Source organism: Ailuropoda melanoleuca, chromosome 5 (genome assembly GCF_002007445.2).
Source record: "Ailuropoda melanoleuca isolate Jingjing chromosome 5, ASM200744v2, whole genome shotgun sequence".
Lineage (NCBI taxonomy): Eukaryota > Metazoa > Chordata > Mammalia > Carnivora > Ursidae > Ailuropoda > Ailuropoda melanoleuca.
In genome coordinates, this window is record NC_048222.1 from 98,346,406 (window position 1) to 98,371,869 (window position 25,464).

At 39.2% G+C, this 25,464-nt stretch overlaps 1 protein-coding gene across 3 annotated transcripts in view; it reads left to right on the plus strand.

Moving 5' to 3' along the window:
• Nucleotides 1–529: 529 nt before the first annotated feature.
• GASK1B (golgi associated kinase 1B) overlaps nt 530–25,464 on the plus strand; it is a 43,091-nt gene continuing 18,156 nt past the window's right edge. Inside the window, exons 1-3 of one of the 3 annotated variants that reach the window (XM_034661460.1) lie at nt 530–552; nt 1,784–2,932; nt 18,228–18,442. In XM_034661460.1, coding sequence (XP_034517351.1) covers nt 2,023–2,932; nt 18,228–18,442 — 1,125 coding nt within the window. In that variant the 5' untranslated portion in view covers nt 530–552; nt 1,784–2,022. Of the gene's footprint in view, nt 553–875; nt 1,094–1,783; nt 2,933–18,227; nt 18,443–25,464 lie in introns of those variants that run through there. The other 2 variants (XM_034661459.1, XM_034661458.1) reach the window with 2 other exon arrangements.

A 25,464-nucleotide genomic window follows, 5' to 3' on the forward strand; every position in this document is an offset into this window, starting at 1 on the left:
GTGCTAAAGTAACAGCTGTATTATAATACTTTGGCATTTTATCACTTGGAAGTTTACTCTTTCCTTCTCTCTATGTTTCAATCCCTTGATCTCTTTTTGCATTGTAAAATGCAGTATTTTTAGGATTATATTCCATACGCTAATCTCTTACCTGTCCCCCAGTATCACAAACTTCTTTTCCAGTGGGGCAAACAGTTCCTGTCACCTTCCTACCTTCTGATTCTATTTGCCCTCGAAGCAAAAAGAATGAGCTTAAATGAGACCCAGAGGTCATCAGCCCTGCCTTTGTGACATGCAAACTCCCCAAGCCAATTACTAACCTGTTTTTAAAACCACCTCCAATCAGAAAGAATCCATGACTCCTTTTTGTGAGCCGTTGCTCCTTGCACGAGCACACTATAAATGTCTTCCCCTATCTGTGTGCACTCTTATCTCACCGTTCTATTTTTTCCCTCATTTAAGTTAACCCCTTCTTACCTTTTTGTGAACCTCTAGGCCTTCTCAGAAGAGGTGGGAGACAGATGTTACTCTGTAAACAGTCAAGACAGTAAGGTGAGTCCTAGTCCCCGGGAACCTTGGAGCTCTAATCCCCAGCTACACGGGATGGACAGCAGGGTTACGGCATTCCTCATTTTATAAGGTATTTATCCTGCGGCCTCTAAGCAAACACTCTCAATCCTTTTTAACTCCATGAGACGGACATTTCTGAGTCTGTTTCCAAACAGGACACTAGAGGGCTCCCAAGGGTTAAAAATAAGTGGAAAATTAGTTGAATGAAACTGCTTCTGTACGGCTTTGGCTTTTGTTTTTTCAGATCTTAAAATTAAAGTTTATTTTTTTAACTACTAAAAAAAACCAAAAACCTTACGCGCCTTAAAACTGGGATACCAGCAGCCCGTTGACAAGTAGCCGTTTTGCTTTGCAATCAGGAGTTTTCAAGGGAGCTTTTAAAGCTGAGCTGAGATATTTGAAATGTGGAACACTCTTGACCATGAAATATGTTCTACTTACATGCCTCAGCCTTTAAAAGTTCTTTGCATTACAGTCAGGGATTACATTCTTCCTGGAGCCAAGCATGGGGCCAGCTGTGTAAGTAAGGTTGCTTATGAGTTCTTCTTCTTTTTAATAATGTGAAAAAAATAGAGCTAGAGATCCCTTTATTTTCTTTCAGCTGACTTTTGTGAGGAGAAAAGGAATGAAAAGCAGTCGGATTTGTGTTTTGTGTTTATGTGTGTGTGTGTGACTGAAAAAAACGTAACTTCTTCCGAGATATATGGACATTTATGGCTTTATATTGAAATCTTTCTTCATGTAGGGATGATGAAACATACAATGAGGAAAAAATTGCACCATCGGATAAAGAGAATAAAGTTTCTGAATTTGAATGTTAGTACTTGGTGCTTCTGTCCAATTTGTAATGCAGGACTCTAAAAAATAAACATGGATGGCTATAGATTGTTTTTAAAAACCACCTTTCACTTGTCTGAAATTATTTCTAAATTTCAAACAGGGTTTGCCAAATTTTAATACTTTTCTTTCAGAATCAAACTAAATGACTCTAGCTACAAGTTATGAAATATTCTTAGGTTTTCGTGGTTTGTTTTCACTAATTTAAACAGAATATACGTCTGTCTTGTTTCTCTTTTTTAAACTTTATTTTAAAAAAAATTCATGGTGGTGGTATTTAGGAAAGGAAAGGGTTACTTTTTCCCTTTACTCTTGAAGAGGAACTGAACTAGTTTGAGATTGTGATTCAGTTAACTCTGTTTCCATTCATTCGCAGAAACAAGCCACACTTCTCCTTGGGGAGGCTGATAGGAGTTTAAAAGGTTTGTTGTGGCGAGTGTCAGAAGCATTCCCAACTTCATCGCCAACCCTTTACTTCCACCTCTCCTCTACCCACTGGAGATCACTTCTATACCTAAGCGGAGGCGACAGCTGAATTCAGGAAACCATGCATCATGTCCCCAGGAACGAACTGCAGACTTTAAACTCTCTTCAACATGTGGATGCAGCAGAGAAATGACCTGTCCAGACAAGCCAGGGCAGCTCATAAACTGGTTCATCTGCTCCCTGTGCGTCCCGCCGGTGCGTAAACTGTGGAGCAGCCGGCGCCCCAGGACCCGGAGGAACCTCCTGCTGGGCACTGCGTGCGCCATCTACCTTGGCTTTCTGGTGAGCCAGGTGGGACGCGCCTCTCTCCAGCAAGGAAGGGCAGCAGAAAAGGGGCCGCTCCAGGGCCGTGACACTGCCGAGGCACCGTTCCCCGAGATACCCTTGGATGGTACCCTGGCCCCTCCAGAGTCCCAGGGCAATGGGACCACACTGCAGCTCAATGTGGTGTACATTACCTTACGCTCCAAGCGCAGCAAGCCTGCCAATATCCGTGGCACAGTGAAACCCAAGCGCCGGAAGAAGTATGCAGTGGCATCGCCAGCCCTGGGACAGGAGGCTTTGGTCGGGCCATCCCTTCAGCCACAGGATGCCGCAAGGGCAGCTGATGCTGAAGTGCCTGGGTACGTCCAGGGAGGAAATCTGGCTAAGGCTGGGGAGCGACCCTGGAGGTTGATCCGGGGCTCAGGGGTGCAAGTTGGGGGCTCAGATTTTCAGCGGCCCAAGACCCAGGAGAGCAACATCAGGATCTATAGTGAGAGCGCCCCCTCGTGGCTGAGCAAAGAAGACATCCTCCGAATGCGCCTGTTGGCAGATGGGGCCGTGGCAGATCTTCAGCCCTTGTCCTCTAAGAGCGGAGCGCGCTTGCTGGTGCTGGAGGGGAGCGTCGCTGGCTCTGTGCCCGGCTGTGGCCGCAGCCCCTGTGGACTACTCAAGCGGCCTTTGGACATGAGTGAAGTGTTTGCCTTCCACCTGGACAGGATCCTTGGGCTCAACAGGACCCTGCCGTCTGTGAGCAGGAAATCAGAGTTCATCCAAGGTAACAGCTTCACATGCTTCGTGATTTGCAGCTGTTGGGGATTCGGGTTGATTTTTCTCTTTTCCCCCACTCTCTCTTTCGAAATGATTTTCTCCACCCACGTTTCACATTTGGACAGCAGCAGCATGTCTTTCCATACGTTTGGCATTCTTTATTTTCCCAACTTTGGGAGGATTTGAGATTTCCAGGGAAATGCTGTACTCAACATGCAAGGGTAAGCCCACGCTGTGTAATCTTTGCTCTCCTGTTTCCCTCACTGCATTTCCCAGTGGCTTATTAAATCTAATTAAAGCCAGTGGCAATTTGCATGATGAGAAGAGGAAGCAGGGTGGAGGCAAAGAACTTGCTGACAGTCAGGCGTATTATTAGAGGGGTTACTATGGAAGTAAGTAGAATTTCATTCCTTAGGAGTTTTTTAAAAGTAGAGGGGAAAGGGGGTCATCATCCTTCAGCAGATGGAATCTTTTTAAAAGGCCCAGAGCCAGACCATGTTAGATTTGACCCTTTGATTCTTTTATAATGGATGTAACCCCCTTATTTTACAAAGAAAATGAAGGGAAAATAGGTAATTTGTTCAGTATATATACCAACTAGCTATATGGTTTTCTTCAAGCCCATGACTATAATTTATTGAGCCTCATTTCTAAGACTCTGTCAGGTGACAAACATTTTGGCAGGTTCTGGGTATGTAGCCAGTCACTTTAGTGGAAGGCAAAGGGGCTGGTCTGTGACCATGCTCCTGCCATATAAAGGATATTCTCTGAATCTTGAAGCTGTTCCAGGGTTTGAATACAAAGTAGGGTGGGTCAATGGCTTGTGTTTTAAAGCAGAATAATCCCAGAATTTGCTGGTATGAATCTAGGCTGGCCCAACAGGCTAGCAAGGACCACAAGGGGATTATAAGCTTAAAGAATATTTTCTTACTTTTTCTCATCATGAATTTTAGCATTTAATGGAGTCCACACTGGAATAGATTAAGATTATTGGGAGTGGTCAAGAACTAAACTGTATTTCCAATGGCTTTAGGATTATAATTTAGTCTTAGAATGGGTACTTCCAGAAGTACCAGTGATTTACTTAGAAAGACTTGGCATTCCTTCCTTATCCTGGTTCATGTCTAAGTGCTTCAGATTCACAGGTATGGTTTGATGTCTCAAGTTCACAAAATAGTCCACCATGATTATGCAGATGTGAGATAACCTCTCAAATGTTTAATACAAAGTTGGTAAAAACTCATTTTTCTTGGGTGCTCACTATTTGCTAGGCGCTATGCTAATTGATTCATATAGCTGATACATGTCTTGACCCTATGTTTCTCACAACTGAGCTATAAGATAGGTACCATTATTATTTCCATTTAGGAGGCGTGAAAATTAAGACTTATTTAGTTAAAATAATTGGCCTCAATTTCCACAACTAGTAAATGGCTACATTGAGTTTCAAACACAGACCTAGCAAACTGCAGAACTTAAGCTCTTAACCACTATATGTATGACTGTATAACTTATTCAAAGTGGAACACCCTGTAGTAAAAGAAAATACTGGTGAGCATTGAGGGGAGGGGGTGGGGGAATGGGATAGACCGGCGATGGGTAGTAAGGAGGGCACATATTGCATGGTGCACTGGGTGCTATACGCAACTAATGAATCATTGAACTTTACATTGGAAACTGGGGATGTACTGTATGGTGACTAACATAATATAATAAAAAATCGTTAAAAAAAAAGATAATAGGCATCCACCGAGTCTGTCCTGGGCAAAGCAGGGCATGGCATAGGGTCACTCTTATTACCCTATATTGCCATTCACTGTCATGTCATAAAGGCCCCTGGGTAGAGAAGGTGAATTCTTGAATAGATCCCGAGGCGTGGTACTCCAATATGGTTCTTCCCTAGGATGCTCTTGGATGGAAGTTGGGAGAATAAAGTAGTGGGTAGGAACTTGGAGCTGTTCTGCCTGCTTTTGAATTTACCAACCATGTGACCTAGAAATGTTACAGTATCCCTGAATACCTCAGTGTCCTCAGCTGTAAAAGGACAATAATACCTACCTCATGAGGTTATTGTTAGTGAATACATGGAAAACACATGGAATGAGTGATTGTCACACAGTAGATCCTCAATCAATATTGTCTGTTTTTGTTACTACACTACACACGAGGTACCAAGTTCACTGAGTTAGTCACATAGCCTCCAAGCTTCACATATCATGTCTTTATGTGACACAACCAGGTCTAAAGCCCTGGTCTCTTGATTGCTCAGTTAAACTTTTCGATATCATGATTCCTTGTATATATTTATTCTGTGCTCTGAATATCCAGCACTTTTAAAAAAAGATTTATTTATTTATTTGAGAGAGAATGAGATAGACAGGTGGAGTGAGGGGCAGAGGGAGAAGGAGAAAGAGAACCTCAAGCAGACTCCCTGCTGAGCATGGAGCCTGATATGGGACTTGATCCCACGACCTGAGATCATGACCTGAGCTGAAATCAAGAGGCAGACACTTAACCGACTGAGCCACCCAGACACTCCTGAATATCTGGCATTTGTGGGGATAAAAAGGACAGTTGCATTCAATTTGAAGGAGAGGTTTATAATCCCAATATATCTTGGTGTTCTTCTCTCATTTCAGACGTAAGTGGTGATGGAAAGAAACCAACAAGGTTGTATCCATATGAGTTTCAGTGTGATGAGTTACCTAAGGTTATATCTCAAACAGTACTAAATCTTTCTTTGTTTTTTTTTTTTTGATACCTTCTCCTATGTAGTTATTTAGAGACATAAAATCAAGCCAATTTCCTCAGGAGTCTATGACATGATTTAAATATAGTTATGAACACTCTACACAATATAATTCTACTCATGTAGGCTATTGTATTGATGTAAAGTACATAAATAGATCAGTTCTGGTCATGGTAGGAGATATATAGACAGTCTTAAGTTCTTGGTACCTCTCTCTATCCACCTATTTCTAGGCTTTTCCTGACATGTCTTTCCTCTCCTGATTTCCACAGAAGTGTGTGTTTTCCTCTACGGTCCTCTAATTCTTCTTTTACTCCAAGCTTAGATTTATTTCAGGCTCCCTGTCTACTTAAGGAGGTGATAGATCTTACCTAGTTGCCCAGGACCTACTTCTGGTTCATTTTATATCATCTCTTTGTATTGTAGTTGCTCATTTAATCATCTTTTCATTTCCACTAGTTTCTAGGTCTGTGAAGGCAGAGACATTTCCTGTATTGTTTTTCATTTCTAGATCGTAGTTGAGAGTCTGGCACGTAGTAGGTGTTCAATAAATATATTTGAATGAATGCAGGGATACATTCTTGGCCTGTTCCACTGACTCTTAACTGTAAATCTGTATTTGCTTCCTCTTCCAACACTCAGGAAACAAGTACTACCATTTTTAGTCCTAAAGTCAGGCTGAGATTTCTTCTGGAGGATCTTATAAAGAACTCACTATAGAGGTAACGAAAAATGTCTTTGGCAACCTCTGTGTTATGCAACTAATGAGGTTTATAGAACTTATTCTTGTGAGGACCATCAGTATGGTCTGCTGGCCTCGCACTGTAGTGTAATTTGATAATGAGTTTTCTGTAGGAGGAACTGTTGGATTATTTTAGGTATATATTTCTCTGATGATCTGGCTTGGTCTAAGAATAGATATTTTAATATCTGAGAGAGTGAGTAGCCAGAAAATCCTGTAAGTAGTCCTGCCCTAAGTGTCGTTTCTGTTCTCTGACTTTTGATTAACATTTGTGAAAATAAGTTCATGCCCAGTACCAAGAACATAGCTAGTCTGTATTGTGAATCAAATAAAGATATTTGACTTATCTCAGTAGATCTTTCCAAGAAACCTTTGCAGTAGAAAAATTTTTTTAACCTTAATTTTAAGTTGGAAAAAAGGTAATAAGATTTCTCTTGGTCTTACAATGAGTTAACTATCCAGAAAGAGCTTCCCTGTCTTCTAACTTCCTTGTCTTTCCTATTTTCATCAATCTGCTTCCTTCAACAAATCCTTTAAGGGGCCTTAAGGTCTGACTTTTTTTTCCTCCATCACCATAATGTATTAGTATATCTGGTTATTTAATATCGTGAGCTAGATGGTTAACACAGTGATGCACAAGGACAGGCTATGAGAGCCTCTTTTTTCTCAAGGAGGCAACAACCTTGACCAGAGCAAAAATAACGTTGAGGTTATGATATACTCGGCACTCTTTTAAGTACCGTGCATGAATTATCTCATTAAATCCTCATAAAAATTTTACAAGGTGGGTCCTCTATGAGAGACGTTTTCTAGAGGTAGAAGTGGAGGCCTAGAGTAATTACGTACTTTGCTCAAAGTCATATAAGTTGCCTGTGTGTGAAAAGGACACATGAGAGGCAGAGGGAGATGTAAGAGTCCAATGCTACGCTTAAATGACTTACCTGCTCCCAGCCTCCCAGACGAATCTTTCTGTTGATTCAGTCCAAAGACAAAAAGTCTCAATTATAAAGCTCATCTTCAGGTTTTGTTTGTTTGTTTGTTTGTTTGTTTTAATTAGTAAAACTGTTGTGGGAGATCCTATCAGCACAGACCCACTTGCTCAGGTTAGCTTGGGACAGGTGCTTGGTTGTATAACTTGATGAATTCTGAGTGATTCCCCTTGAATACAAAAAGTATGTGTGTGAAATTAGTGGACTCACTGACCTGGTACTGTATACCAGACCATTATCTGACAGGTGCAACTCCAGAGATAACTCAGAAAACGAGAAGGGTGTCCTTGGGCAAAGTCAAGGTTGTAATTAGGTAGGGAGTGCCAATGGTGTACCATGCTACAAAACCTAGCAATTATCACTGGAACAGAGTCTCATCCTGTGCATATCTATGTGGGAAATGCAAAATTGAATGGAAATATAGCATCAAAGGGCTTTTTAAAAAAATCAATTTCTGCAACAATGACATCTTCTTCAACTGTGAGCTTGTAATGAATCTAGTGTTATACATTTGCCAGTTCCTGTACTGCACTAGGTATTACATGTCTATCCATCACTTCATCATTCTGTAAAGAAGATACTATCAATACTTTAAGTATGAGAGTGCTGAGATTCAGCAAGATTATGAAATTTGCCCAAGAACACAGAGCTAGTGAACTGAAATTTGTAACCATTCTGTCTGATATCTAAAGCCTCCTCAAGTTGATTCTCTTAACCCACATCACCTCTCAGCTATAACTTGGTATAATTATGGGATAGTGGCAAAAATGGGCAAATTTTAGCATGGTGATTTCTGATTTGCCACTATTGTTTCTACTTAATTTGTTTTCAATTTAACAATTTAACATGGGTAATATTTTTGTACAAAGGAAGTATGACATACCACTCCGAGCACTGCTGCAAGGTTTTCGTTGTTTTTCTTTTTTAAATGCAAGCCAATGCTTACCAGATTTTCTTATTTTACCATAAACGATCAGAGATATGCAAACATGACTGAACATATTGGTGTGTTTTCTGCCAAACTATCCTTGCAAAGTTATAAATCATTTTAAAGGTCACCAGAAACTATATGGTGCTGATACATTTAATTTTTTTAACAAAATACTTTAAAATGTTTACCTAAGATTAGAAAAGCAGACTACATTCATATAAAAGTCAAGAGCATAAGAAAACCCAGCACCCCTCTGTGATCTTCGATTTAGCAGCTTTGCCAAATCTTCCCTAGCAGTCTGCACGGTAATGTGAATGAATCCCAAGGGACACCATTTGGGTAGCATTTAAGCATTGTACTATTTCTCATGCCCAGCATGGAAGATGCATTATGTATGCTTTATTTTTAGGATGCTGCTTTACTGCCACAGAGCTGTCATACCGAATTAAGGTAGCCTAGTTCCAGGAATTCTGTGTGTCAAGGCTGCTTAGATGACAAACTGCAGGCACCCCACCAACTTCCATTTAAATTCATTGTAGATCCCAAGTTGCTCACTGTTTTCCAACTTGCATTGCCTCATCTTATTATAAAGTAGGAGAAATACAGTGTGTATTTTCCACTCTCTTTTCAAGTCCACGTGGATAGCACCGTATTTGCGGGGTGATGGGGCCATTGCCAGAGCAGGGGATGGCACCTTCACATTTCATGTTGTTTCAGGCTCTCAGGTAAGGACAGAAACATTTTGCAGGCAGTAATGAGAATAATCTGGATGCCCCCACAACCTGGAAACACATTGACTCAAAATCCTAAAAGTCTTGGACATTTGTGCAAGCTTGCTTAAAAGATTTCTTTGGGAGGGTAGGAATCACATTTTATTGTTAAAAATCTGGATTGAAAGCACACTGTGTTATCAGAAAAGCCCTGAGGGCATTTCTTTAGCAGTCAAATTGAGCTGGTCATCTTAATGCTTTTCATTCATTGGTCAGCAAAAGTTTGCTGAGCATCCGCTCCAGATGACACTGTGCTCCAGTATCCATTTGTTCCCTCACTACATACCTTTGTAGACAAGTGGGGGGACCTGGTAACCTTCTCTGCCATGCTCTGCAGCTTGTCCCTTGCTCCCACACATGGCCGGGGTAGAAAGGACAATGAGTAGTTACCATGGTGTGAAAGATGCATGTGCCCCTCAGTTCCATGCAATCTCTTCCCTTCTCCAGTATCACAGTCATCTTTTCTTCTTTTAAGAAATGTATTATTGAGCACCTGCTCTGTGCCAGCTGCTGTTCCAGTCATTGGGGCTACATCAGTGAACAAAAAAGCCAAGAATCTCTGCCTTTTTAGAGCTGACACCAGTGGACCATGTGAGAGTTTGGTGGCCTGAAGGGAATCTTCATCTGCCACTGATGTCAGAATCTATTCAGAACCTTCCTCAGCTCAAGGTTGTGATCTTTCCATTAGGACTGAATCTGTTACTGTCTCTGGATTCGTCTAAGGACCACGCAGGTGAAGAAGGACTAAACAGCCTCCTCGCTCCTATATCAGTTAATGGGCAAATATTGCAGTCATATTCTGTTGTAATTGGTAACATTTACTTTCTGTGTGTGAGGCACTGCTCTAAACATGGGGAAGAAGCCATACACTCTGATTCAAATAGCTTCGTAGTTAAGGGCTGGATTGTCATATTAGTTTTCTAGGGCTGCCATTGCAAAATACCATAGGTGGGGTGGCTTAAAAAACATACGTTTATTTTCTCAAAGTCCTGGAGGCTGGAAATCTAAGATCAAGGTATCCACAGGTTTACTTTCTTCTGAGACTGCTCTCCTTGGCTTGCAGATGGCTGCCTTCTCTTTGTCCTCACATGGTCTTTCCTCTGTGCATGCCCTCCCTCATGTCTCTCTGTGTTCAAATCAATTCTTAGAGCAACACCAATCATTTGGGATTAGGGCCCACCATAATGGCTTCATTTTAACTTAACTACTTCTTTAAAGACCCTGTCTCCAATACAATCACATTCTGAGGTACTGAGGACTTCTACCTATACATCTGGGGGGAACACAGTTCAGTTCATGGCAACTGACAATCTAGACTTCCTCAGTTTGAATCCTGATTCTACCACTTGTGAATCGAGTGGCTGCGTGACCTGGAATAAATTAACTTAATCGCTGTGTACCTTATTTCTTCATTAGTGTACTAGGGATGATGACAATAAAAATAATGATGATAGCAGTACTTACCTCATGAAGTTGTGAAAATTAACTGAGTTGATATATATTTATAAAAGTGCCTAACACACTGTAACACTCAGTAAATATTACCTTTTATTTTCATCCAGTTTTAAAGCTGATTTAGCTCTTTGTGATGTGTTCGCTTAGATATTCTTAATTCATTTATCTCGGTTAACATTTACTTGAACTAAGTAAACAGGCACCTAAAGTGGTCATTGAAAGAAAGTGCTTGGAGTTGATAGTGGATTATAGCAATATCTCCCATCTGTGGAACATTGAGCACTCTACATTTATTATCTAATGAAATTTCATAATGGCCCCATACATCAGGTATAGTTAGACAGATTTTCTGTGGGAAAAAATGAGGCTCAGAAGATAACACATGTCCTTCAAAGGCCCACTGGTCATGCGTAGTGTGGTTGGAAGAACCCCATAGCCTTGTTCTTCATCACTGTGCTATCCTGTTCCCCATGAGCCCTTCACCTCATGTGTTAGCCTCCTTTGGTTGTGGCGTGGGGCTTTCCAAGTTAATCATACATCTGGATTGTAACCTGCTTTCCCCACTGCCTTGTAGTCTGATTCCTGAATGTAGCGTGATGCCTTAACTATTCCCCTTCTCATGAGAGTGATCTGGGATCAGGAGGAGAGAGGCAGTTGGGTGTTTCCATCACCCTCATTTTCTTTATTTCAGTGACTCGCAGGATTATGGAGACCTGGGAGTGGACTGTTGAGCACAAGCTAGATAGAACCAAGTCATGGAAACCTCTACATACTCTCACCTTTGTTTCTCAAGTTTCTCTCTGATCTTTCTTAACTCAATTGGGAGTGAGGACAATTCAATCACAGCTTACTGTAAGGATGTTCCATTAACCAAACTTTGATTTTGAGCACATTGACTATTCCTTGGAACTTCAGGGCTATAGATGAAAATTGAGGGATTCTGAAAAATTCATTCATTCTCCAACATTTTTTTTTTAAGATTTATTTATTTGACACAAAAACACAGAGAGCAAGAAAGAGCCTAAGCAGGGGGAGGGGCAGAGGGAGCAGGCTCCCTGCTGAGCAGACAGCCTGATGGGGGGCTTGATCCCAGGACTCTGGGATCATGACCTGAGACAAAGGCAGACTCTTAACCAACGGAGTCACCCGGGCGCCCCCGTTCTCCAACATTATTGAGTGCTTGCTTTGGTGCAGATATCATGTCAGGAGTTGGAGGTACAAAGGTGATTAAGAAATAGTCCCTGTTGTCACAGAATGCTTAGCTTGGAGGGTAGGAGACAGCTAAGAAACTGCACCATATAAAAAGGTATGATAAAGACCTCAATGGAGATATTTTGAGGAGGCCTTGCAGGCACAGAGGGAAAATTTAGTTCAGAATGTGTACGTAAGGGGGTGGGTAGGGCATTGTAAAAACTTCTCGAGGAGCTAATGTCAGAACTGGATCTGAAGTCGCTGTGGGTGGAGTGAGAGATGGGGTGGGTGTCGGAAGGGTAGAGAGAATAGATGTGTGAAAAACTTGTGAAGGCAGAGGTGCTTAGGAAATCTCAGAGCTCTGAAGGAGATGAGGGTTTGGGAGGGTTGTGGGCGGGGATGAAGTGAGATAAAGCTTTGGTACTCCAGAGTGGCTGGGTTTGATGTCATGTAAGGACATGGACTTTATCTTGCAGATAATGGGGAATCATTGAAGGGTTTGAAGAAGAGGAGTGATATAACGAGTTTTGCATTGTAGGAAGGTCACCCTGGGCAGGAATTCATGGCTCCTTTATCTACAGTAATAAACACGAAATTGCCCAGGACTGGGTCACCCTAATGTGACCAGGACCTTGTTCACAAAATAGAATTGTTTGCGGGGCCTGACACAGTGACCACATCATCACCACCCTCTGAAGTCACATTTGATTTCTGTTTTTCTAAATGGAATATCAAGATAGGAATTTTCTGGGAATTTTCATTTATATATATAGCAGAAGTCCAAGGCAGACCTAGAAAGCAGAAGTTCCTGTCCATTAGTCAAAGGTTCAGAAAAGAGAAGGACTCTTTGTTTTTAAAGTAGAACTGATGATTTAGATTGTTTAAGTAGTTTGTGCTGGCGGAAGTCACAAGACATTCCCCTTTCCTGCTTCCTCAGCTGCACACTTAGGTAACTCTTAAGGAAATACGAAGATTATTTTAACTCAGTCCAACCTAGAGAAAACAAGTTATAAAGTGAAAAACAGATATATATATATATACTTTCTTTGTTGTTTGAAGAAATGTAGTATAAATCACCAAGAAATCTATTTCTGAGACAGGTCTCTGTATCCAGGACTTGGTTGGCTTTAGAGAAACTATACATATGAAATCTGTAGAATTCTATCTCCCTTCCGCCTCTCCTTTTTTTAAATCATAAAAACCTAGGTTTGGTTCTTTTAAATATTTGACAGTGCTGTATTTTCAGTATTTCACTGGGTTCTCACACAGCCCTGAGATAGATTTGGAAGGTACTCTTCTCCTACCTTGGGGAACTCAGTTCTTCAATCAAGGGGCCTGAGGGACTCAGCTCATGTTCTGTGGAGACCAGTGATCAGCCAGGAATACAATCAACATTTGTGATTTCTTTTTCTACCACACCCCATATTCTTAGCTCCTTTTCAGCCAAGTTTCTTTCCCTTATTAACTGAGACATATCAGCACATAGCTATTCTAGGGCACAGTATTTCTTCATTTCTTAACTTTGCACTGAAAGCTCAATCTTTGTCAGTCCTTCATTTGTTCCCTTCAAACATTTGTTTAACTGGCAAATATTTTTGTCTGATCGTCATTATGTGTGCAACTCATCTGTTTCTGAGGCCAGGGCCTTACCTGTGGTGGGGAATCTTGTCTCTAACTTTGCTGTCCTTCATTGAATTCTTTCTGTCCGAAACCCAGGAACTAATAGGTCTACTTGAGGACAATTGTAAAAACTTGTGTTTTGAATAAGTAAATTAACAATATTTAAAACCCTGAGCAGAATTAAAATTTCATCAGATCCTTCAAATTTTCTCTTCTCTCAAGGCTGTCCAGGAATCTTGCGTTCCTGATTTCCCTTCCCTCACATTCATTGACTTGTTCACATTTACCAACTCTAAGCCAAGAGATCCTACCTGCTTTTTCACTTCAGTCTAATACTTTTAATTGCCAAAAACCCTACTGGGAAAGGCACTCTAGAAAAACAGAGCAGACAGTACTTAAGGGATCATTAACAACTAGACACCTGCTACTCTGTCATTGGAGTTCCATCAACACCAATAATTGCCTTTAGCAATTAGAGATCCAAGGCATTAAGGTTTTCCTCCAATGTGCTGTTGATAGTTGTGGTAGAACCCAACAGAATTTATTTCCTATAATAAAGGTGAGTGTCAAGTTTTGATTGGCCTTTGCTTTCCTGACTAGGTTTTGGAGAGTCGTTTCTAATGAAGGGCTCTGAGCTGAACTACTACTTTCCCTTTTGTCTTGCTCACAAGGAGTCTTGGAACAGTCTTGGAACTTGGCCCATATGATAGAAAGGACTTTTGGTTTCAGAACTCAGAACATTTTTACTAATTTTTCTTCAGTGACAAAGGCAGACAGACACTCACAACTCCACTCAGCATGCTTCACATTCACCTGTAGGTCAACAAAACCAGGCAGCCATGTTCAAAGTGAAGGGCATTTAATAAATCCAGACAAAGGAGATTGTGTATAGGACTCTTTCTTAGTGAATTTTCACGTTCATCTTCTCAAAAGAATGTCTTCTTTGTGCTTTTGAATAGAGAATAACTTGGGAGAACATCAAAATTCAGAGGAAATATTCAGATTTTGCAAAAAAAAATAAGTTTTACTGGCAAGTCTCATTTTTTTAAGGCAGCTGTATAACCTTTAATTCACATGAACACCCACATATCTTTTAAAACCTGCTTTCTCACGACTCTGACAGTTAGAATTTTATCTCTTCACTGTTCAGATTTCTCTAGAGAGTGCAGTACTGCATCATTTTGACAAAGCTGAATGTGAAGAGATGAGTGCTCCTCATCTCTGGAACACTTCGGGGTAAGTTGCTCTAACCAGTCTCCTGTTTTCAGAGGCTATTTTTCTGTCATCCCTTCAGATCTATCAAAGTTCACTCAATTCTCTTAACAGCCGTATTTTATAAAAAGTGGAATTCTTTTCACACTAGTCCTCGTAGCTCTGAGATCTGGAGCACCCTGACAAGTACTATTCTCTCGAGGGCCATACGCACTGAGACGCAGGAAGGAGATCCGAGTGTGCAAAGGACCCAGCCCACCCACGCTCAGCCTGAGAATTGCTACCCACCCTGGTTTTTTCTTGCTTTCTGGAAATCCCAATTCCCTGAGGTGCATGGATTTCCAGCAGGGCAGGATGGAACATTTTTATGTTATAGTCAGCATTCAAAATATTTTGCTGAGGGGGCATGGATAGACATGGAGAAAAACCCAGAATATTAATTGAAAACCAATTACTCCTAGCAGCTGAAGGCTCCCTTTGACAGTTTGAGAACAGCTTTTTAGATAATAGTATAGAAAATGTATCATTCAAAAAATTCGATGCGCTAAAGTAGAGAAATGGCAAATGAAGTACAGTATTCTCGAAGACTAGATCAGGGGTTGATACGCTACAGTCTACGGGCCAAAGATGGCCCCTTGCCTGTTTCTGAATGGTTTGTGAGCTACAAATGCTTTCTCCAATTTTAAATACTTGAAAAAATCAAAAGAATAATAACATTTCTATGACACTTGAAAATGATATGAAATGCAAATTTCAATGTCTATAATAAAGTTTTATTGGAACACAGTCACATCCATCTGTTGGTATATTGTTTTTGACTGCTTTTTTGCTACAGCAGAGTTAAATGCTTTCGGGTCAATAGTTGTGTTGGAGACTGGACAGCCTTCAAAGCCTAAAATATTTACTACCTACCTTTGACAGATTGTGCTGACCACTAGGCTAGGTTATTGTATGACAGTTAAGCTGATGCCATTAAAAATATTCAATTATAAAAGAAGTGTTCGTGGTAAAATATTTAGTAAAATTATCATGAAAAATTATATATGCAAGACAGTCCCAAATAGTTTGTTTTCCTTGCATAATTTTTGCCTCTTTCCCCTGGTGGAAATGTAAATGCCATGAAAATAAAAGGAAATTGGTGAATATTTATTAATTTATTTAGGTTCGGTTTCTAGAAGAATGCTTGGCACATAGTGGATGGTCCATGAACAAATGAAGGCAGTCAAAGACTGATGAATTGTGTCATTGCATAATGTCTCTATGTAATAATTGTCATAACAGAAGCTTTCTGGGATGTGCATATATGTTAGGCATCAGGTTGACAACTTCATATGTACGAGCCCATTTAATCCTAAAAGCCAGTTTGGGAAGGTACATTCTCACCCCCATTTTACGGAGGATGAAAGCAAGGCTTAGAGAGGTTGCTTAAATTGTCTAATGTTACAAAGCTAAGAAGTAATGTGACCAGAATTCAAAAGTCTGTTGGATTCCAGAATCTAAGCTCTCACCAGAAGCTCTACTTCTCAAATTTCTAAAAATAATGTATATTTTTAGGTGAGAAAGAAAGTGATGGGAAAATACCAGAAATCTGTGTATAAATCACAGAACCAATTACTAAGCTCCTATCCGGAGCTTATAGATGATTATTGTTTTCTTAGCTTTAGATGTTAATGTTTCTCCACATTTCCTAAAATGAGTAGATTTGCTTTTAATTGCTTTAAAAATAAGAAACAAATGTTTTAAAGGAAAGGAAAAACAGCCCAGAAGGTTAGCTGTTTCAATTGTTTATGTAGATTTCCCTATTTCTCTGTGGGCCTCATGTGAATTGCGGAGGAAACGGTCGCCTGTTTGTCTCCTGTATTGATCTGTGTTGTTGAGGTTCAGGATTAGGTTTCAACTCCCTTTGATACTTCCAAGCCCTGAGAATCTAAAGTGCTGTCTGTGTATAACTTTAGTCCAGAGACACTGATGGGTAGAACTCCTTGGGGTTTATCTTTCGATGTCCGAAGTACAGTGTGTCTTTGAAAGCGATGTTATGTTTTCTACTCATATTTGGTTAAGTTGGTTGCTACATGTCTCCCACTCATGATGGACTGCTTTTACCTAGACTTTACTATTATTATTACTTGTTAAATTGGTGTCATATTTGGAGTCCACTCATTTAAAATTCTGTTTGTCTTATACCTAAGAAAACAATTAGGTCCGAGCAGCCCAAAACCATTTAGGAAAGTCAAAGGAAAGAAAAAGGGGAGATAGTGTTAAAAATGAAGTTCTTTAGTTTGGATCTATGTTCTTTCTCTATTTTTTTTTTTCTTAATTGTGTGTCGGTGATTGTGGCATACTTCCCCAAATCTAAAGTACTTCTTGCATACCCAGGCCGTAGTTGCATGCCTAAAAGGAGGAAGATTTTTCTTTTGAATAAAACTGGAAAGCAGGTGATCTGAACGATCAAGTAAACGCTACTAAAATTATTGAGGTCACTGAAAGAGCAAATTTAAGAGAGGTTAGAGACTGTTTCCTGTAGTAAAGTCCAGACGGACATAAGAACTCTACGAAAGGCAAACCAGCAAGATGGTAAAATAAATGTCTTTAACCAAAAGGAATACAGTCGTAGATCGAGAGCCTCTCAGGTTATTTAAAAGGGCTTTTAAAAATTCCTGTGATGTGTCTTAGACATTCCAGTCATAATTCAGAGGCTTCTGTTGTCCAGGCCTGTTAAGAATGAGTTAAGTGGGCTTTTCCAGATATTTGTGACTTTTTTTTTTCCCCAAGAGCATCATTCTGATTTTTAACTTACAAGCAAAGCCGCTTAACATCATCTCTCAGTGACTTTATTTGGCAGAAATGGGGGCTGGAAAGTGATGGTTTTAAGCTTGATTTTAAGCTTGAAGTGTCATTTAATGGACCTTCCTGGTCTTCCCTGTTTATAACTTCACTTGGGCTCATCATTCTTTATACAGACTAGCAGAGGCATCTAAACTATCAAGAGTGAGACAAAAACAATTAGAGTGACAGATTTTTTTTCCATATTATCTATATGCATGCAGTTGAAGAAATACATTTGCTTATATGCACTTTGTGAGGTTATGTGAATAAATGATCCATTACCAAGAGTGCTACTGTTTCCATCAGAGAAGAAAAAAGTTTTCATCTTGCTTCTTTTTTCTCTCTTTGGAGATGATAGTGGCTGATGTGAGCCGTACAATTTCATTTTAAATTTGCGACTTCCAAAAATTCTTTTTCCGTGGCCTCAGAAAATCAGACAGTTGTTATTACAAATCGAGAGCAGCTCCACTCAGACATTGAATAGACAATTATAAATGCCTGGATTCTTTCCCTTTTCGTGGTGGCTGCTTTTAGATGTGGAATAAAACCACATTAACCAGAGGATGTTGTTATTGGTGATTAGTGGCTTATTCTTGCACCACATCAATAAAAGATCTTGTCTCAAAAAGCTTTCCTTTCATTGTCTAACAGGGACCATGAAACATCATCTAATCAAACTCTTGCATTTGGTAGGTGAGAGGGTGAAGTTGTGAGTGGCTGTCTAAAGGCTCACACTAAGTCATGCTAAACATGCTAAAGCGAGTTTGTTTTTTTGTTTTTGTTTTGTTTTGTTTTGTTTTGTTTTTGGATTCTGTAGATGGCCGCCCATGTCCTCTCATTCTCTGGGACTCATCTTTATCTCCAACAAGTAATGAGACCCACTCTTCTGTTAAGCTCACCTGGGGAACTTACCAACGGTCGTTGAAACAGAAGTGCTGGCAGAATGGCCGAGTACCCAAGCCTGAATGGGGTTGTACCGAAGTACATCACCACGAGTGGTCCAAGCTGGCACTCTTTGATTTTCTATTACAGGTAAGTTTATCAAGTCAAGTAAGGGTTATCTAAGTCTGACACTGAGTTGTGTAAGTCTAACACTAAGGAATTGTCTATACCTTGAATTTTCATGAAGCCAGGATTTAAGTTCTATTTGGCGAGTATAATATTTGGCAAGTATAATACTACATTGCAAAATTTTATATTCTTTTGGGAAATATTCAGAAATGTCCCTCAGCTCTTTAATTAGTTTCTGAAGGAGTAATTCTTCAGTACTTCAGTCCTGCAATAGTCATACTCATCATAGATCAGATTTATTGAGGAAACCCATCAAAATCTCTTCAAGGTGCATGGTCTTCCCCCATTTGTGAGGTGAGTAAACTGATGTTTCATGAGGTGAAGGAACTCACCCATATTCTGACAACCACTAAAAGCTGGAGCTGGGGTTCCCTGGGATCTGTTGATGGTAAAAATAGTTGTCTTCTTTTCACACTGTATTTCCATCATTCCACATTGTGTTTTGATGGTCATTTGGTTATATTGCTTACAGTCACCATTTCTCTTGTTTTCTTTCTTGTAATTTTTTTGTGCATATTTCATTAAGATTGGACATTGGAGAATAATAGAATAATAAATATTGGCTATCTACATAATTGAGTGACCCAGAATGTCACAGGTGTCTTATGATTCTTATCTTCTTTTGATAAAGACCTCATGACTCTTTTTATCCCCTCATTCTGATTACTGGTTTTCCCTTCCTCCATTTAAGAAAAACCAGTTGTTGCATTGCTAATTAATATTTTGTAGAAATTTAGGACTATCTTAGGACATTTGCAAAACATTCTCTTTTTGTTAATTCCTGTGTGTGTGTGTGTGTGTGTGACATTTTGGGAAGGAACTAGAGAGGATAAAAATGTAAGAAGGAAACCGGAGTCACAGACTTTCAAGGGATTAGGAACTTTCAAGAAGAAGATGATTTATGGTGTCAGTGTTGCAAAACCACCAGTGAGAACTGAGCTGGAGAGCAGACCATTTGGCAAGGAGGCAGTCAGGAGTCACCAAAGACTGTGGTAGAGTCCAGCTATGAGGCTCAGACCAGTCTTAAGCATTGTATATGGATTATCTCATTATTCCATTTAATTAGTATTCTAACTCTGTGACATAGGCATCTTCTCTCCATTTTATGGGTAGGTAAAAGGGAAACTGAAGCATAAAGAGGTAATTATCAAGAACTGTGGAAAGTCTGAGACCTTACTTTTCTTGCAAGCTAACACATTAGCTGGCCAATGTTCATAGATGCTAGCAGAGGACAAAAGACTCCTGGGTCAGAGACAGACAAATGACTTCATTACTCATGGGATAGCAGGGGGCATGAGCTTCATGTTGCTTTGCCCTGCAAGTCCCACTGGGATGACACAGAGTAGCCCTGGTGAATGCTGCATAGGGGTTTGTGTCACTACAGAGGAACTCTAAGGTTAGGAAATCCTCAATCTTATAAGAGGTTGCTAGCAAACCTGCCCAACATTGCCCCAGAAGGAGACATTATCTTTATTGTCTTGGTCAGGAGATAAGTCTGCCTTATATCAGTGGGAAACACTCTTTGTATTTTCCAAGGCTTTTGCTATACTAACAACCTTGAAGAGATAGTGCAGAGCAGAACCTGATCCACGATGTGCAGAAACGCCATGGAGAACTGTTTTTCAGCAGTCCTAACTTGTTCGGTGTTACAGAGCTAGTGAGTTCCCAAATAGTGATTTTAGCAGGTTTGGCTGACACTAGACTCTATATTTTTAACTATTATTGTATGGCAACTACCAGGGCATCCTTAGGTTAATGAAGGGAGTTGGTGTGATAAAATGTATTAACGATGAAGTGAAGAGTAAGTGAAGATTTCTAGGGCTAAGTAGGTAAAGGTACTTACTATGAGGCCAGGTGTTCGGGGGGTGGTCAGGATAGAGGTTGAAGTTCCTGAGGGTGATGACTGGAGGCAGGAGGGAGAGGAGATCCATGAATGTGGCATTTGTGATTCCTATGAGAAAGGAATGACCTAGAGGCTTGTAGCTGAGGAACATACGAGCTGACCTACACTGAATAGAGGGCGAACCCTTTTAGAAGTTGTCTCTGGTGACATTTGTTTTAATTGTGGAAACTTCAGCTAAATCTCCACCTACCTTCTGTCTTTGTCATTGTCTTTTCTATTGAGGAAAACTGCAACTATCATTCAATCACTGATATGTTTATGCAACATCTACTGTGTATTATACTGAAGAAAACTGACACAGGGGTAGCAAAGTAGTAAAGACAGTTATCCCCTCTGCCCTACCCCAAGTTTGGCTTTTTAAAAAATCACTTAGGAAAGTAAAGTGTATGAAACAAAAATAGATACATGGAAGAAGGGCTGGATGAGATAATATAAACGTTCCTACTGGTATGAGGTTAAAAAAGGGAGAGTGCTTTGCCATAAAATAGTAAAGGAGGAAGAGTTTGAGTAAGATTGCAGGCTGTGAATGATAAAGAGGGTAGGCACAATGTGAGGAAGGACATGGGGTTGGCAATGTTCGTATGATATTTACGGCATCCTAAATATACCATTGTCTGAGACAGAGTCATTTAGGGGAGTAGTGATGCTCCCTGTCTATAAGAGATATGATAGATCATGGAGGAAGAGAGCTCTTTTTCGCAAGAGGTGTGTTCACATTGTAACTCTTTCTGTTCGTTACCTTGACTGAGCAGGAATGAATTCCAACTGAACCACAGTCTCCCGAGTGCGTCAGCAGCTTTTATCATTGTGTCCCTTGTCTGTGGTCTTGAAGATGAATGTACACACATCACTATTATAAGTTTTCAAAGAAGACAAATATTTTAAGTCCTGAAACTAATACTATTAATAGTGTAACAATTATATAACACTTGCTATGTGTTTGGCACTGTTCTAAGCACTGTACTGACCACTAAGATATTAACTTATTTAATCCTCATAACAGTCCTATGAAGTAGATCTTATTATTGTTCATATCTTAGAAATGAGGAAATCAAGGCAAAGAGAAGCTAATTAATTTGGCTAGAGTCACAGAGCTGGTATCCAATAGAATCTGGAGCCCAACTGAGGAGTTCTGGCTTAAGTGACAAACCTCTAAGCAATGCTTCCACCTATTCATTTTATAGGACAGTGACACCATCATCTTCCAATTTCCCAAGTCAAAAATTTGGAAGTCATTTATATGCCTCGTGATACTTACCCTCATATCCATACAATGACGAAATCTTTGATATCTCCCCAATCCATCTTCTTCTAGGTATGTCTTGTGCTCCTATCTTAGTTCAGGGTTGTCATTTATTACCTGGATGAGTTCTTCCAGTCCGCTCAAACTGTATAAGCCAAGATCACATCTGGCTTGAGATACTGGGCATCAGGCTGCTGCTAAGTCTGCAGGAACTGATTCTATTGGTAGGTCAGTTCTATTTGTAATCTACCTTCTTGTACCTTCTGCCCCGGGGGAGGTTGTGGGGTGTCTTTCATATTCTTGATAATCCATGAGGATGTGATCTCTGCAAGACTTTACTGGAATCTGTCCAAGTTATGAAACCAATGTCGGAGTTCCCAGTTTTGGCTCTGGCTAAAGCATTGAATCTAAAAGTCAGAGGTTAATTCAATAGTTAAGAGTTACTTTGGTTGGTATCTACAAAAGTATATCAAGTTATATATATGAGGATGGCATCTGTGAGAATGACAGATTTTTTCCATTCATCCAACATTTACTTGCTTCCCACAGTGCAACATACAAAAGGTTAATTTCCTCTAGATGCTGCAGCATTTTATAATTTTACCAGTAAGGCAAGAGAGTGAGCATTTTCCTCTTTCTTGCCAACCTTGGGAAGTGGAAAACTGATTAATATTTTTACTGATTTTATGGAGGGTACACGGTCTTGTTTATATTTCCAGTTTATATTTCCAGTTTTTTCATTATAAGTGAGATTGAGGATATCACATTTTCAAATACTAATATTTATAGTTCATTTTTTTGTGAGTTGCCTGTTCATGTAATTGCCCTTTTTTTTATTGAATTGATAGTTTTTCTTTATTGATTTATAAAAACATTTGTATATCATGAAAATTAGCCATTATCAATCCTATATATCTTAAATAATTTTTTTACTTTGTTGTCTTTCATTTGACTTTGCTCACAGTAGATATTACTCCAGAGAAATTTTAAATTTTTTATAAGATTACATCTTAGTTGACCTTTTTACTTCCTGTATTTAGCATCATACAATGTTTATAGAGAGAGGTTTATTAAAAATGTTTGCTGGACAACATTTTTCATGAGTACTTGTAATAGTTATCTTTTATACAATAATCCTTCTCATCAATTACACTGAGATGTTTACTTTAAAGTCAAACATGTGCCTTATTTAAATGGTGATCGGGAATGGGTTAGGAGTGTACTGGGTGGAGTTTGTTAACAAGCTTAGAGAAGTTCTGCCTGAAGTAGACTAAAATCACTTGTTCTATGATGCTACAACAAGGCAAGAGAATACAGAACCCAGTTGTTAATTTTCTGTACACAACATTCTTTTTGTTTTACCCAATTAACAAATCTACATTCATAAAGGCTATGCCATTTTACTTGGTCTGTAAAATTTGATAGAGGCACAAGTAACCTTTTATTCTTGAAGCGTGGGGGTATGAACTGCAGAGACAAAAATTCACCTCCGTTAGGATGCCAAAGAATAGTATTATAGAGAGAATTTGAGGTTCCAAGACTTGGGAAATTTCTATCAAAAGGTCATATAAAATAACAGGAAAAGATTTAGGATGTATAAAACCTGCTTTTTGAGTTCATAGAGTCTGTATAATGGTTAGGAACAGAGCTTCTGGAATCAGCCTGCTAAATTTCAATCCAAATTCCCAATACTAATTTTTTAACATTGAGAAGTTACTTAACCTCTCTCTACCTTGGTTCCCTCAGGAATAATAATACTGTTTATAGAGAGGGCTATTGAGAGAATTCAATACATTTACACACATGAAGGATTTAGAATAAAGCCTGGTACATAATAGGTTCAGTGAGTATTACATGTTAAGAAAGTGATCATGCAGAAATAATAGCAGATGTTAATATCAGTATAAGAATTAAAGTACTTTATCATTATTTTTATTCATTAAATTGTAAGTCATTCCCAAATCGTTATATTTTTCTACTCTTACATACTTATATTAGAGATCTTAGCCTACTAAGTTTTAATTATTTTTGACTAGTTTGTCTTTTTTAATAAGCTGTGAATTTCTCAAGGGCAAGGCATTGTCTTATCCAACTCTGTAACCTTTCAATTAGTAGCAGAGTATCTGAGAATGTCATACTCACGGTGTTATTTTTTTGATCAAAGAAAACTACATAGTTATATTAAAATATTAAATCAAAAGTGTCAAGTTAAGAATGTTAAAAGTGAAAGAAACAAAAGTGTAATTGTAATAAAAAATAAAGTTTTGTTAAAATAAGAGAATTAGAAGTTTAGAAAATAAAAAATCAAATGAATAGAAAACATTTAATATTTTTGCTATTTAAGGGAGTTCTTCCTGTACTTATATTTTCTAAGAATAATTGTTTATTTGATGAGCAATTAAGGAGTGTTTAGATAGAGGAGGACTAACATTGATGTATTTTGGGAGATGTTTGCTTCCACCTTCAACAAAATAAGTTACATATATTTCTTTCCACTTGGACTTGACGGACTTTTTTGGGCCCTTTTCTGTCCCAGACGCTTGGCAGGTTTAGTGCTGGTGATAAGATGGATGAGATCCTGTCCCTGACCTCAAGAGTTATGCAGTCTAATAGCACAGACAGATAATCCTAACAGAATGTATCAGGTGTCATAACTGAGTTAAGTTTAACATCCTTTAGAAACAAATAGGATGCTAGTAGTTCTTCGAGATTTGTAGAGACTGTGGACAGAGAGTGTGACATTTAATCTAGAAACTGAAGACCTTGCAGAAATCAGATGAGTACAGGAGACAGGAAGAGAGTACCAGAGAGAGGGTTTCTAACAAAGGGCTAAAGGTGTGAAAAAGTTCAGAGTGGGAACAATTATGCTTATGGAAACTTCCTGTTCCATTAGGTAGTTTTTCCCCAGGTGGCTGTGAGTAATAAACTTATATTCATAAATTCAACAAGCAACAATAATATGAATTGGTATGTCTTATCCCCCTAGGGTTGTCTCTCCTAGCTCTTACCTGGGTTCTAATGATTTAGTTCCTGAATATAATGCATTAGATTAATAGGTGTTAATCATTGACCTATTCTCTTCCACTCTTTTTTTCTATGCATCTTTTTTTTTCACTTAATGATGTGATTATAGTAAAAGTAAAAATTCCAATCAAATATCATATAAACAAGAGAAAATATAACTTTTCACTAAAAGAATATTTGTTTCTGCCTGAATATCCAAATGCTAGGCATTTGATTCCAACTGTGGCCTCCATGATGGATTATGAAGATCTTCCAAGCATGCCCTCCTTTTATCCCTACTACTCAGTGATCAAGGATTTTGCCTCCAACTCTCACAGATCACTCACAGACAGGTGCTCTGACAGCAAGAAGCATACCGATCCAACGTCTTGGACACTGGGATTTCTAATAGTTCAGGTCAGTTTTATTGTTTTGCAGAAGTAGCACACTGCCAACCCAAATAACCTGTAGCCTTGTATTTATTGTTAAGTCCAAGCAAGCAAATAATATAGTTTTTTTTTTTTTCATTTTCTAGCAAACAATGAGGCATGATATAAGTCAGATACTGTCTTGTCTTCAAGTAGCAAAGAAAGTGATTAGCTTTGGCAATATTGGTTGCTGAGTTGACACGGATTTAGGGAGCAAAGATGGCCAAGGATCAGAGGGTTTCGAAAAGACATATTTCTGCTTCTAATTGTTGAAAAATCTTCAAAATTTCTTTTTATGATAAGAATCACCATGGTTCACTTGATTACAGAGTCACTTACTAAGGTAAAGACATGGAAGTGTGATATTCTAGGCATTAAAAACTACCAACTCAAAATTTCGAAGGTA